A 14,016-nucleotide genomic window follows, 5' to 3' on the forward strand; every position below is an offset into this window, starting at 1 on the left:
TCACATTTGACTAAAAACATCCTGATGATCCCCAAGACTTCTTGGAAAATATTTTGTGGACTGGCAGGACAAAATATGAACTTTTGGTTCCATCTGAAGGAAAACAAACCCAAAAGAACATCCCACCAACAGTCAAACATGGTGGTGGTACTGTGATGGTCTGGAGCTGCTTGCTGCTTCAGGACCTAGACCACGTGGAGCCATGAATTCTGCTCTCTAGCAGAAAATCCTTAAGCAGATTGTCTGACCATCAGTTCATGACCTCAAGCTCGAACACACTTGGGTCACGCAGCAGCACAATGATCCCGAACACTCCAGCAAGTCCACCTCTGAATGGCTTAATAAAACCAGGTGAGGGTTTTGGAGTGGTCTAGTCAAAGTCTGGACTTAAATCTGATTGAGATGCTGTGGCATGGCCTTTAACAGGCTGTTCATGCTGGAAAACCCTCCAATGTGGCTGCATAGAAGAGTGGGGCAAAATTCCTCCACAGTGATGTGAAAGACTCATTGACAGTTATCACAAATGCTTGCTCCACCATATCTAACTGTTGATCTGATGTTCTTTTGATGAAATGCTGTTAGTTTAACTCCAGATGGAGCGAGACACACACCTTCCAGAACGTTTGTCTTGTCAGTCCTCAGAATATTTTCCCAGAAGTCTCAGGGATCATCAGGATGTTTTTAATCAAATGTGAGATGAGCCTTTGTGTTCTTTTGGTCAGCAGTGTTTATGTCCGTCGAACTCTCCCATGATGCCATTGTTACCCAGTCTCTTTCTGATTGTTGAATCATGAACTCTGACCTTAACTGAGTCAGTGAGGCCTGCAGGTCTTTAGATTTTGTTCTGGGTTCTTTTGGGACCTCCTGGATGAGTTGTCCATGCGCTCTTGGAGTCATTTTGGTAGGTGGGACACTCCTGGGAAGGTTCACCACTGTTCGAAGCTTTCCCCATTTGTGGACAATGGCTCTCACCGTGAATGGCTGGAGTCCCAAGGCCTTGGAATGTTAAGCAACTCCATCCTTACCATGATGAGTTGTTTTTTGAGATCTTGTAGCCTACTTCACTTTGTCAGACAGATTCTATTTAAGGGATTTCTGGATTCAGCGGGTCTGGGAATGGATGGTGAAGTTGAACTCAGCTTTCCAAAAAAATGTGGTTAATCAAAGTTAATTCATGATTTAACAGAGTGGGACAATGGCTTTTTCACATAGGGCCAGGTTGGTTTTTGATGACCTTTTACATTGAATCATCATTTAAAAACTGCAATCTGTTTTCACTTTGGTTACATTTGGCTAAAATTTAAATTAATTTAATGATCTGAAACATTTAAGTGTGACAAATATGTCAAAAATAAGAAATGGGGAAGGTAGAAAACAATTCCATTGTTTTAATTCTTTAGCCTTTTACTGAATGCCTCATAATATAAAGCTCTCTGTGTTGCTGTACTCTGCATTCATGGTTGCTGTATAACTGAGGGGCAGTCAAACATAACCTTCTGCTTGTTAAAGCCTTGAACCGTGAAGCATGACGGTAAATATTGCCGGGCAAATGACCATCAATTGTTCCTTACCCTTTCCAATGTATTGTGGGCTACAATGAGATGATTATATAGGAAATAACTGTGCTCAGTCAGGATTTGCACACCACTGAAAATGACCTATTCACTGTAAAGTTATTAAGGACCAATTATTGACACAGCTGATGAGTAAACAAGCTTAATGTGGCTAATGAGCCACCTGCCACATCTAAGGATGGGTCCAATGTTTCAATCCTGCTCATGCATGCTCGGCTGTCCTCAGAGGCCCCCAAAACAACAGGATTTCTGATCATAAATATTGAATGTGTTTAATAATTAAGATTTTAACAGCGGCTCCAGTTGTCCTCTGAGCTGGTCAGATAGGGAAAAGTCACTTTTAACACGCCTCACACTGCAAACTATGGTAATATTGGTAGAGGGTCTCTTAAAGTCAGGATTAAATCCCTTAGCCTGTCTAACTCTCTGATTGGTGTTTTCTGTCCATCTTGCAGTGGGAGGAAGTCAGCGGCTACGATGAGAACATGAACACCATCAGAACATACCAGGTGTGCAACGTCTTTGACAGCAGCCAGAACAACTGGGTACGCACCAAATACATCCGCCGCCGTGGAGCTCAGCGAATCCACGTCCAGATGAAGTTCTCAGTACGAGACTGCAGCTCCATACCCAACGTCCCCGGCTCCTGTAAAGAAACCTTTAACCTGTATTACTACGAGTCTGATTCAGACACGGCCACGAAAACCTCCCCATCCTGGATGGAGAACCCCTGGGTGAAGGTGGACACGATAGCGGCTGACGAGAGCTTCTCTCAGGTCGATTTGGGTGGGCGGATCATGAAGATCAACAGTGAAGTTCGCAGTTTTGGACCTGTGTCCCGTAATGGCTTCTACCTGGCATTTCAGGATTATGGCGCCTGCATGTCGCTCATCGCCGTCCGAGTGTTTTACAGGAAGTGTCCCAGGGTGATCCAGAACGGAGCCGTGTTTCCTGAGACTCTGTCTGGAGCTGAGAGCACATCGCTGGTGGCAGCCAGAGGAGTTTGTGTTCCTAATGGGGAGGAGGTGGATGTTCCCATTAAACTGTACTGCAACGGGGACGGAGAGTGGATGGTACCTATTGGACGCTGTATGTGCAAAGCCGGGTACGAGGCGGTGGATAATGGGACGGTCTGCAGAGGTAAGGAGCCACTGCTGCAGTTTCTGCTTCACTACAGTGTGTGAATAGGGCTGAACATTACTAGAAATGAATGTTTTCTGTTATAAATTTAGGGATGGGGCTGCACAGTGGCGCAGGGGTTAGCGCTGTTGCCTCACAGCAATAAGGTGCCTGGTTTGCTTCCCGGTCAGGGCCTTTCTGTGCTGAGTTTGCATGTTCTCCCCGTGCATGCATGGGTTCTCTCCGTGTACTCCAGTTTCCTCCCAGCACAACAAACATGCTTTTAGTTTAATTGATTACTCTAAATTGGCCCTAAGTGTGAGCGTGCCTGGTTCTCTGACTCTACATGTCAGCCCTGCGATTGACTGGCGACTAGTCCCCCCCGCGACCCAAAATGGGATAAGCGGTATGGATGGATATTTAGGGATTTGAATAAAGCAGGAAGTTATTCTGAATAAATGCAGTGAGTTTCAGGCTAAGATATGATCAAATAAAAATCTTAATCCTGCAGTAGTGATTCAGGCTAACTAAACTTAGCACATTAAGTATGGAAATTGTGTTTGGTAGATTATTTCTTTGTTGTAACAATGCTTCTGGGTAATAAATCTTATACCATTGGAAAGCCTGTTTATTACCCTTTTAAATGGAGCCACATTTGTAAAGATCATGCATTTGTGGGATGAACAGCAGAGTTGAGTATGTGGGTTGTGCCCATGAAAAATTTGCCAAATCTTTGCTATTGCCAAACAGCTTATTTTGCTGTTGCTTTTGACTCTTGTTTTGAGCTTCTGCTACCCCCAGGTGCTGCCAATCAGGTGCTTGACTGGCACCAGATTGGCAGCACCTGTGAGCATGGGCCCTGCTACAGTGGTCAGTAGATGTCTGCTCCAAGAATCGGCATGTCACCTTGGACTGATCTGGATAGGGCCTGTGCGATAGGGCATCTTCAAGCTGGTGTTCCGCAAAACCAAATTGCGGCATTGTCTGGAGTGAGAATTATCCATTGCAAGTCACATTAATCAGTTTGTTTCAGTTGGCTTTGGCAACCTTTATTTTTTTGCCTGTATATTTCCATTGTCCTTATTTGCATTTTTTTGCCAGTTTTAATCCATTTTCACTGCTTTAAGCCTGCTTTTGACACTTGCCTGTTTAGTCCCTTTTTTGACCATTTTTGTCACCTGTAACTTTTTTCGGGTAATTTTTCACCAAGCTTTGCCACTTGCTGCCCTTTTTTGCCACTTTTGCTCCTCATTTTTTCTTTTTTCTTTATTTACAGTTTTTGCCATTTTATTCCTGCTTTCCCCCTTTTTGCTAATTTTTGCCCCTTTTTGCTGCTTTTTAACTTTTTTCCACCTTTAACTTATTTTTAATGCCATTTTATCTAGGGCTGAATGATTTGCGAAAATAATCTAACTGGATTTGTTTCCCCAATATTTCAATTGGGATTTAAGATGCAATTGTTTTTAGTTTACTCATCTTAAATGTTTTTAATGAAGACAAGAAAGAAATTATTACATATAATAATTTAAACCACTTTTGGAAAATTATACACTGGGGCAAGGAAATTTAAAACAAATATCCAATTGTGATTATTTTGGCTCATATTGCAAAATTGATATCAATTGCCATGTTAAAGAGGATGATCATTTTTATTTTGATCTCGTTTTAAATCAGAAAAACATTCATTAGGGGATTCTTACCCTAAAAAACTGAAATATTTGCATTATGTCCATAAAATCTCTCAAGCAAAAAAGTATGAAACTGGTAATCTAACACATTTCAGGTTAGAGAAATATTGCAACTTTTTCGATTTTTAAATTGCAGCAGTTCATATTGCAGTTTAATGTAATTGCCCAGCTTTAACTTTATCCCATTTTTTCCAACTTTAACCACTTAGATTGTGGCTCTTGAGAGACCATGCTGAGGTCTGATGAGTCTACATCACAGGTTTTTGCATAGCAGAGTTTGGTCACCGGACTTGGTGCTCCAGGTAGAACCTGTTTTCTCAGTTTTTATCTCTTTGTTAGAACAGATCAGTCTTGTTAATCGAGCATAAAAGGTAAAACATGAGAAAATATGGATAAGAACTAAAAGCCACTGCAGACGTTTGGTTTCACATGGGACTCAGCGCCACTCTCTGAGGTTAAAGTCCAGCCTTGTTTGACCCGTCCATCTGCTGAGACCACTGACCCGAGCTGATAATCAGGACTGAAGGGTTTCTTGTGTGTTTGTGCAGAACTGGCCGAGACCAGGCTTTGGTATTTGGAAACGTGTGAAGGATAGCAGGATGCTCTTTTCAGTGGATTCTCCATGCTAAAATGATGTGGGAATGTGACACAAACAACGATAATGATCTTTAAAATGTCCCAGGGGTCCTTTATGAAGGAAGAGGCTGAAGTCAACACATTGTTTTTCATCCTGTATGTAAATAAGATCATGTAAATGTATCTGGAAAAGAGGAACTCTTTCTCCAGCAGCTGCTCTCATTTATAATATCTGACACACTTTTGTTGTTTTATGAGCAGAGAAATTATTCAGATTCTCTTTAAAATGGAGATCTTGTCGTGCATGCCTGCCAGATGTGCACGCTGCTCTGTAAATCCTCTATCTGATCTATAACATTAATCCTGATCAGATCCTATAGTGTGTCTTGGCTGAGCATGGACTTTACATGTGACATGATCCTCTTTGACACACAAACACAGGACAAAACATGGTATGATGGTCTGCAGATGAAGGTCAGAGGATTTTCTAACCACACTCTCTCAGGCCTCAAGCCGCTGATTTATCCGTGCAGTGCATCGTGGGATTAAGCTTTACGAGTCGGATGCGTCCAATGACGTGTGGTCCAGGATGTGATCCTCAGCGTCTTTTTAAGAAGACTTTTGACACAGAAGATCACGTCTGTGAGCCTGGACGCACTCTGTCAGTCACGTGGGATGCTCAGTGATGCTCAACCTGCAGCACTCCTAAATTACCATCAGCACCCCTGAAATAATAGCAACAAGAACACGCTAGTTTTTAAAAAAATTAATATTCATGTTAACAGAGTCATGAAAGGAGAGGAGGAGGAGGAGAAAGAGGTGTTAAAGAATAGTTTCAACCCATTTAAATGTGTGAAAATAGAATATCAGGTGTTAAACAGTGTATTCTCATTGGAACATTAACCCCTTGTTTGTATCATTCCATTGCTGTCTATATAATTTACTGCCAATCAGTGCACCATGCCACTTTGCACAAACACGTGCCACTTTAATTGATTCTATTGTATTTTACTGGGGATAAATCTGGGAATCAATAAAGTATTACCTATTAATTGATCTAAATGAAGCACCAAATAAAGATACTAGCCTTTCCTCACTCATGTTGTTTTGCCATCTGGGTCACTAAATCATGTTGATTATGGGTGCTTTCACTCTAGGGGCCCGGTCCCTGATCCAAGTGCACTTGAGCCCAAAGTCCGGTTCGTTTGGGTAGTGTGAATGCAAACGAACCGCGCCCGGGCACCGGGCCCGGGCCCACTTGGGGAGTTGGGCTCGGGCGCGATTCAAGTGGACTCTGGCACTGTTCAGTTTGAGATGTGAATGCAACCGTGCTCAGATATGGGACAGAGCATCGTATCAGCTTTATGACGTCATCGTAAAATCAAAATTTCTTTACACAGCGTGGCAATTTATTCACATTTTTCCTCAATAAAAGCAGGAATCATTAGAATCCAGTCAATAAACAGTCTGTTGTGACTCACCTTACAGATGAACACAAGTTGGGGTCAGTGAGAGGAGGTGCAAAGGCAACAAAAGTCTCCCGTCATCTGAAAAACCGCTGTATCTGTGCAGCGCGAGCTCATTTAATCCTCTGAGCTGTAGTAGATGTGCAGATACGAAGAGCGAAGTTGCTGGCTTCTTAAAAAGTGATTTTAAATCATCCATGGCTGCAGGATGGACTTTTTGCCGGGTCAAAACAAAAACAATCTTCACTCAGGTCATGACTCCGGTTGTTGCCATGGTAGCTTCTTCTTCTTTCTCCTCCTTTGCGGGGTTGTAAACCAGTTACGTGCATACCACCACCTGCTGTTTCAAACTGAGTAAATACGCAAGTGGGCCCGGGCACGGTTCGATGTTGCTAGTGTGAAAGCAAGCCAGTGGAGGAAGGGGGAGGGGGAGGAATTACGCGAAACAACTGGGCCTATTGTGAAAGCACCCTAAAACCTATTCCTATACGTCCTGATGCCTATACCATGTTAAACCCAATACTGAATGTCTTTTAATCCATTTTAATCCATTTATTACTGCTAGCTTGACTGCTAACCATCATATTGTTTTCCCTTTGTGAGGGTCTGTTTGTTTTTTTAGAAAGATGGAGAATGAACATCTGGTGCTGCAGCGTTAAGTAGTGATGAACAGTCTCTGATACTGTCCTAAGCTCTTTTTGCCCTCAGTGCCAGTTACGTAATTGGAAGCTGTAAATATTAACTCATTGAGTGCCAGCCCTTTTATAAAATAGAAAGTGGCTTGTGCCAGCATTTTTGGCCATTTTGAGTCATCTTTCAGGACCCATAGAATATTTTGTACTATGACTCTGAAAACACCAATCAATGGCACCATCAATGGCACTCAATGAGTTAAAATCACAAAAACAGGAAGATAATGATCAGCAGATCTGCTCTATGCAGGCAAAGTAGCATTTTCTTCATTCCTGTAAGTTAGTGATTTCATGATCATGCTACTCTGTGCAGCATTGGTCAGAGTAAAACTGTGGCCCGGACCAAGTGCTGCAGGAAATGATGGGTTAATATCCTCTATCATTAGTCATATAAATATTAGCGTTGATGTTAGTAGATAGACAATTGGCTTTGCATCTGCAATCTAAAATACCATGCATGGCAAAGCTGTTGCAGCAGGAACTCAAACACAACCCGGTGTTTATATACTCTCTATGCATAGGCATTGGTAGCCCCCCCCCCTTTTTCTGCAGAGACAGTGAACTGAAAGTTCATTTTCTTTTGGAACTATTGCATCAATAATGAATACTATAACTGCTGGTCTTAACACTGCTAATGGAGTGTTAAATTTAAAATGTACGGTGTACCCATCCCTCTTCTTCTCCATGTTAAGGTCACTGAGAATAAGTGTAGTCCTCTGAAAACTGAAGCAGAACATCACCCAACCTGCCATCAGTCAGGACTAATTGGTGACAGACTCTTCACTTCTGTCACTCTAAAGCTAACTGTACTGAAGTCTGCCAGCAGGCACACATGCTAACGCCCACGTACGCTCATCTTTCTCCTCTCTTTTGGAGGTAGACGGGACGCTGATGTGTCCTGACAGTCCTCGTACGCTCCCCCAATTAAATCAGTAACTCCATGACCAACGGATGAATCCTAACCATGAACCATGCAGTCAGCTTTACATCAATCAGCCAAATCAAACCTACAGGCCAAGACCTTCAAAGACTAGTGCGGAATTTAGCTCTGTTTATTTCTGCTCAGACAGATGTCTGAAGATTAGTTTTCATGTTTTATGGAGGAGTTACTGACCAGAATCAAACCCTGATGACACGGTTATCTCTCACAGAGAAAATGAATGGAAGGATGGTTAAAAATTTTATTCTTCAAGAAGTTATGCTGTCCAAATTTGACATTTTGGGCTGGTTTAACAGAATAAATGAAGGGATCTAGATGTTTCCAATTGTTTGTGCTTGGTATCTGAGCACAGTGAGAGACACAGAGTTTAAAAATCTTCACCCTGCAAGGATATCCCTAAAAGTTCATATTCAGTGACTTGAATGCAGTTTTATAGTTGTTTAAAAGATGCACGTCTTATCATCTCGTGCTGTACAGCTGATGCGATATGACTCAATATCCATGTGCAATATTCTGTTTATATTTACCCTGTTTTTTAAAATTACATTGCAGTGTAGATTGCATTGAATGCACTAGACTTTTGGATCTTTTTCCAGCTCCATTTGTTATTCTTCTTCTATATTGTCCTTGTTTTAGGAGTAGTATTGCAAACTTTATTGTACAATGTTCAATGACAATCAGAGGTCACAGACAATGCAAAATACACTTTTTCAGTAACCTGACATGCCAGCTTCAATAGGAAACATTTGAGAAAAGGCAGAGGATTTGAAAAAAACTCGGAGTGTGATTGGGTTAACGTTCTGTCTGTCACGTCTGTACGGGCCAATCAGAGCAACAAAACACGTGATGTAGCCGCTATCTAGCTGCGCGTGTGCAGCTACTGAGGAATAATGTGAAACATGGCGACTATAGACATGTCAGTACTCGACTTTTGTCGTTTTGGAAAACGCTTTAGCAGCATCCACGCTAATCTTTTCCTCCATAACTACGTCACGACTCTGCTGCGCCTGAAAGTACTGCCCCTCGTCGCTGATTGGTCCTGTCACTTTCTAACCAGGCCAAAACGGTTCAGATAGGAGCTTTGCAAGATGGATTTGCCAGTGAAAAACAAGGAAACGGGCGTATCCATCTGCTTTGCAAGGTTACTTTTTCAGGCTTTTTTAACAAAATTATGTGCCCCAGGCCTGTCCACAATCCCCCCCAGAGTCAGAAAAATCTGATTCTGATTCTGATTCTTAACTGAGTTAAGGCAAACACAAGTCCAAGACACAAAAACACAAATGCATTGTGGGTTCTTGTGTGTTTATTACCTCTGCCAGGGAGGTTACGTGATCAGGTTTGCTTGTTAGTTTGTTAGCAACATAACTCAAAAAGTCAGGGACAGATTTTGATTAAATTTTCAAGAAATGTCAGAAATGGCATTAGGATGAACTGATTAGATTTTGGGACTGATCCAGATCACCGTCTGGATTCAGGAATTTCTTTAAGGATTCTGTACTATTGGGAGATAGGGCTAATGGCGAAGGTCTGCCCTGTTACCACTTTACACCAGGAGATGGTGGACATGAGTAACTTCAATCCCAGTAGAATTTTGGGTGTGTTTCTATTCAAAGTTTTGGAGTTTATAGAGTTTAAAAGATGCACGCCCGGTCGAATAGATGAGTCGGAGCGTAGCAGAGAGAAAGACAGTGAATTGTAGCGAGAATACTCACACTGCTGGGAGGAATAGAAGAATAGTCACCCTCTGCCATGACTTCCAGTTGTCCAGTGAGACCATGGGTGAGACTGTCAGTGCATCTGTTGGCTCCAGTAGGCAATGCTTCCATCATGACAGTCCACACGTAGTGTAGCTAATGCTTTGCTTCACCGCGTGTCCACCTCACTGGGGGGGAGTAATCGGCGAATGCTGTGGTGGGGGGGCACATGGGAACAGATCCAGGTATTTTTTAAAGGATTCTTCACTATTGGGAGATAGGGCTAACGGCGGAGGTCTGCACTCTCCGAGTGCTTTTCTAGTTTGAATCTGTAACTGTTTGCACTTATCAGTCTGGCTGGCTTCTGTTGTGCATTTCTATTGCATGTTTTTTTTTTTTTTTTGGTTTGGGTGTGTGCATTCATGTTGTGTTCAACTGCACAAGCAGAAAAGCACTTATAGCGATTAGGGTTGACATGGTACCAAAAAGAAAGCACAGGTACTGACCGTTTAAACCTTCTTCTACGTCTGTAAGATAATCAGTCATATCAGAATCAGTCTTTCAGCATGATCAGGACCTCTACATTAAAGGAAATTTTCCTGCTAATGATGCTTCATATCCTTATATGCATAAACATTAATTGCCCAAAGGGTCCTGTAATTATTTTCAGAAATGTATCAGGATTAAAAATACCCAGCGCTGCAGAGAGCAGACCCATTATCTTGATTTCAGAGCCTCCCTGCTCTCTTAATGTGACAATATGTCAAACAGCAGCATTAAAGGCTCAGTCATCCTTTATGGAAATGTTAAAGCAGAGCACGCAAACCAAAGCCTTGGAGGAGCTGGAAACCATCTCTGCAGGACCGTCTTCTCTGTGTTTGCAATTAAGATTTAACATAAGATTGATTTAAAAGGGTTAGATAAAGTTAATTTATTTAAAATTAGGCTCACTGACCTGGAAGGTTACAGTCTGAATAAATCCATTCATAAATGTCTGCTGAGCATTTTATAAAATAAACACACATTTAAATATGTTAGAAAGATCTGAGGGCTGAAGCTGGGATGATGTCCTGGAAAATCAGAGCACAGACGATGAGATTCATGTAAAATTAATTCTGTTGCAGGGGTGTTTACAGATGGCACCCTCTCATTTTATTCAGACCAGAGAAGAGGTCAGACTAGACAACGTGTTTGTTATGATGGTCACTGTGTCAGATTAGACCAGGGGTTCTCAACCTTTTCAGCCCGTGACCCCCAAAATAAAGGTGCCAGAGACCGGGGACCCCCACTGTACCTGAAGGTGGCTGAAAACAGCCCTGCACAAGAATAGTCGTGTGCAGACACGGCCGTCCGTAAGGGGGGATAAAGGGCTTTCTGAGGCCCAGCCATGAAGTCAGCAAAATCATGGTCCATTATTATATTAATCTGTGATAACCACAGCTAATTTTTTACCTGACTAGAAGCTACTGTTATCAAGGCAGAATAAAAAGGGGTAAAAAGGGTCAATTTTGACTTGAAAAGGTGGTGAAATGGGATTAAAAGAGGGAAAAATTCATTTAAACTGGCACAAAAGGGCATGAAAAATAGTGAAATGTGGTTAAATTGGCAAAAATAAGCATAAAATGTGGTGTAAAAGTGCAGATAATGGTTCAACAGAGGCAACATTAGGTGGGAAAAGTGGTGGAAAGAGTTTAAATTGACAAAAATGTCTTGAAAGTACAAAAACTGTGCAGAAAAAGTGTTGAAATTTGATTAAAAAGTGGCAGAAATTTGAGTAATGTAGCAAAAATGTATTTAAAGGGGCAAAATTGGGCTAGAAAAAGTGATGAAAATGGGTTAAAATGTGGCAAATTTGGTGTGAAGTGGCAGAGAAAGGATAAAAAGAAGCATCAAGAAGCAATATTCTTAGTGTCTTAAAGGCATCTGGCGACCCCCTCCCCGTGTCTCACGACCCCCAAAGTGGTTCCGACCCCGACATTGAGAACCACTGGATTAGACGACCACAGAGCCGTAAAGTCAGCTCCTACCTCACTGAGAATATGGCGGACTAGAAGGAGGGATGTGATTAGTCACTGAAGGAAGAGGGGCGGGGCTAAACCACACCCAGACAGAAGGCTGTAAATAAACGTACTGTATTTACTGTACTATGCTTCATTTCTGTCCAGACGTGATGATGAATAGATTGATGCTAAAGCTAACAGCAGTATCCCACTGTGTTCCTCATCAACAACTCTCATGTGATGCCCTGGCTGTCATCCCTCGACATCATCATAAATGCAGGGATGTTGTTGCCAGAGTTTGACAGACTTTCCCTCACAGCACCAACGCCATCGCTCTCCTTTTGCTTTTCCGTTTGGTTTGTTCACATTTGTGAATGAGTGTGCTCCGGTTATCGGAGTATCAAACTACACTAAAGTTTACTCTAGAGCAGGGGTTCCTTTTCAGCCCATGACCCCCAAAATAAAGGTGCCAGAAACCGGAGACCCCCACTGTACCTAAAGGTAACTGAACACAGCCATGCACATTCAAGAATAGTCGTGTGCAGACACGGCCATCCATAAGAGGGGAAAAAGGGGAGAGGTTTCTGGGGCCCAGTCAAACTGGGGGTCCGTGAAGGTCAGCAAAATCATGGTCCACTGTTAGGTAAAACTGTGATATCCATAATTTATATTTCACCTAAAAAAATAACCACTCTTTTCAATGAAACAAGTTTCTTTTTAAATCATTTGTGCAGAATAAAGCCTTCTTAAAAATGTAAATCTTTTCTGTAAAAAAAGAAAAAAAAAAGAAAAGAATTTAAATGAGTTATAAATTGAAAAGATGGGTCCATAATGGCAAAAAAAAGTGGAAAAGATGGTGAAATTTGTTCTTGAAAGTACCATAAATGGGTTAAAAGTGGCAGAAATTATATAAGAATGGCAAAAAAAAATTGCCAAAGAAGGCAAAGATGGTGTTACAGTGGCTAAAATGTGCATAAATAGTGGTAAAAGGGAATTAAAAAGTGGCTGAAAAGGCTTTAAATTGCCAACAATGTTTGGAAATCTGGTGAAATGGTTAGAAAAATCAATATAAACTGGCAAAAGAGTGCTAAAGAGAAAGAAAAAGTAGGCAAATATTGGCAGAAATTGGTCAAACTAGCAAAAATGGGCATATCAGATAGTGAACTGTGGTGAAAATTGGAAAAATTGGGCATTAAAAGGGGTAAAATTGTGTTAATAATGGCAATAATGGGTCAACAGAGGCAACTTTAGGCTTATGTGGCAAGAATTGATTTAAAAGTGAAAAAAAAGGCAGAAAAAATTAGTGGAATGGGTTTAAAATGGAAAAAATAAGTTTTAAATGGCAAAAAGGTGTTAAAACTTGTGGGAAAAATGATGAAAACTGGTTAAAATTTGGCAAAAGTGGTGTAAAGTGGCAACAGTGGAATTTGAAAAATATTTTTAGTGTTTTTAGGGAATCTGGAGACCACCTCTGAGAGTCTTGCGACCCCCAATGGGGTCCTGACCTCAAGGTTGAGAATCACTGCTCTAGGGTGCTGGAAAGATCACTTTGATGGATTGATGAACCCCAGAACCTTCCAGATTCTGTCCAGGACAGTGGACTAGCTCTTTACTCTCACAGGGCTTCTTGGGAGAGCATGAGCGTCCAGTTATGAACAAAGTAAGATTTATTATTGCATTCTTGGCACAAAGTTGCACACAATTCCTGTGCATGTTGGGCCAGGAGTTCCCGTTTCACCGATTCTGTTTTTGATATCCATGGGCAGGATCTCAAGGTGCAGCCGTGAGTGAAGGATTTTGGGTGTGGGCACCATTGTGCTAGCCTTCTCAGATGACGACCTCTAGCGGGGATATGGGGCGGTTTACAGCTAAGTGTAAAGCGGCTGGTGCACATTCAACTTACCCGAGTAAATTTTACTCAAATTCAATTTGGTCCCAGTCTATATGGAGTAAAATTCACTCTTTTTCAGAGTTGTTTTTACTCTAAAAAGTGTTGTAATTTCACCCTTGGGGACTGTTTTCATAAAAGTCCCACTCAAGCTGCTAAGTGCATAAAAAACACTTTTAATACGATATTTATTTAAACTATTATACATTAAGATTTTTTTCTATTTTCATTATGCTGTTTTTTCACCTACAGCTGACTTTATTATTAATATACATTTTTTTTTTTTTTTTTTTTTTTTAGGCTTTAACCCTTGGATGTCATGATGCCACCATGTTGCAGTAAAAAAAAAAAAAAGAAAAAACAGGAAATTATTTTTAAA

General features: G+C 41.4%; 1 protein-coding gene across 2 annotated transcripts in view; it reads left to right on the forward strand.

Moving 5' to 3' along the window:
• The window catches only part of LOC121517588 (ephrin type-B receptor 2-like), an 86,634-nt gene that overhangs the window by 53,641 nt on the left and 18,977 nt on the right, over window positions 1-14,016 (forward strand). For both annotated transcript variants that reach the window (XM_041799472.1, XM_041799473.1), the window contains exon 3: window positions 2,030-2,714. In XM_041799472.1, coding sequence (XP_041655406.1) covers window positions 2,030-2,714 — 685 coding nt within the window. The remainder of the gene's footprint in view (window positions 1-2,029; window positions 2,715-14,016) is intronic.

Source organism: Cheilinus undulatus, linkage group 11 (assembly GCF_018320785.1).
Source record: "Cheilinus undulatus linkage group 11, ASM1832078v1, whole genome shotgun sequence".
NCBI classification, from domain to species: domain Eukaryota; kingdom Metazoa; phylum Chordata; class Actinopteri; order Labriformes; family Labridae; genus Cheilinus; species Cheilinus undulatus.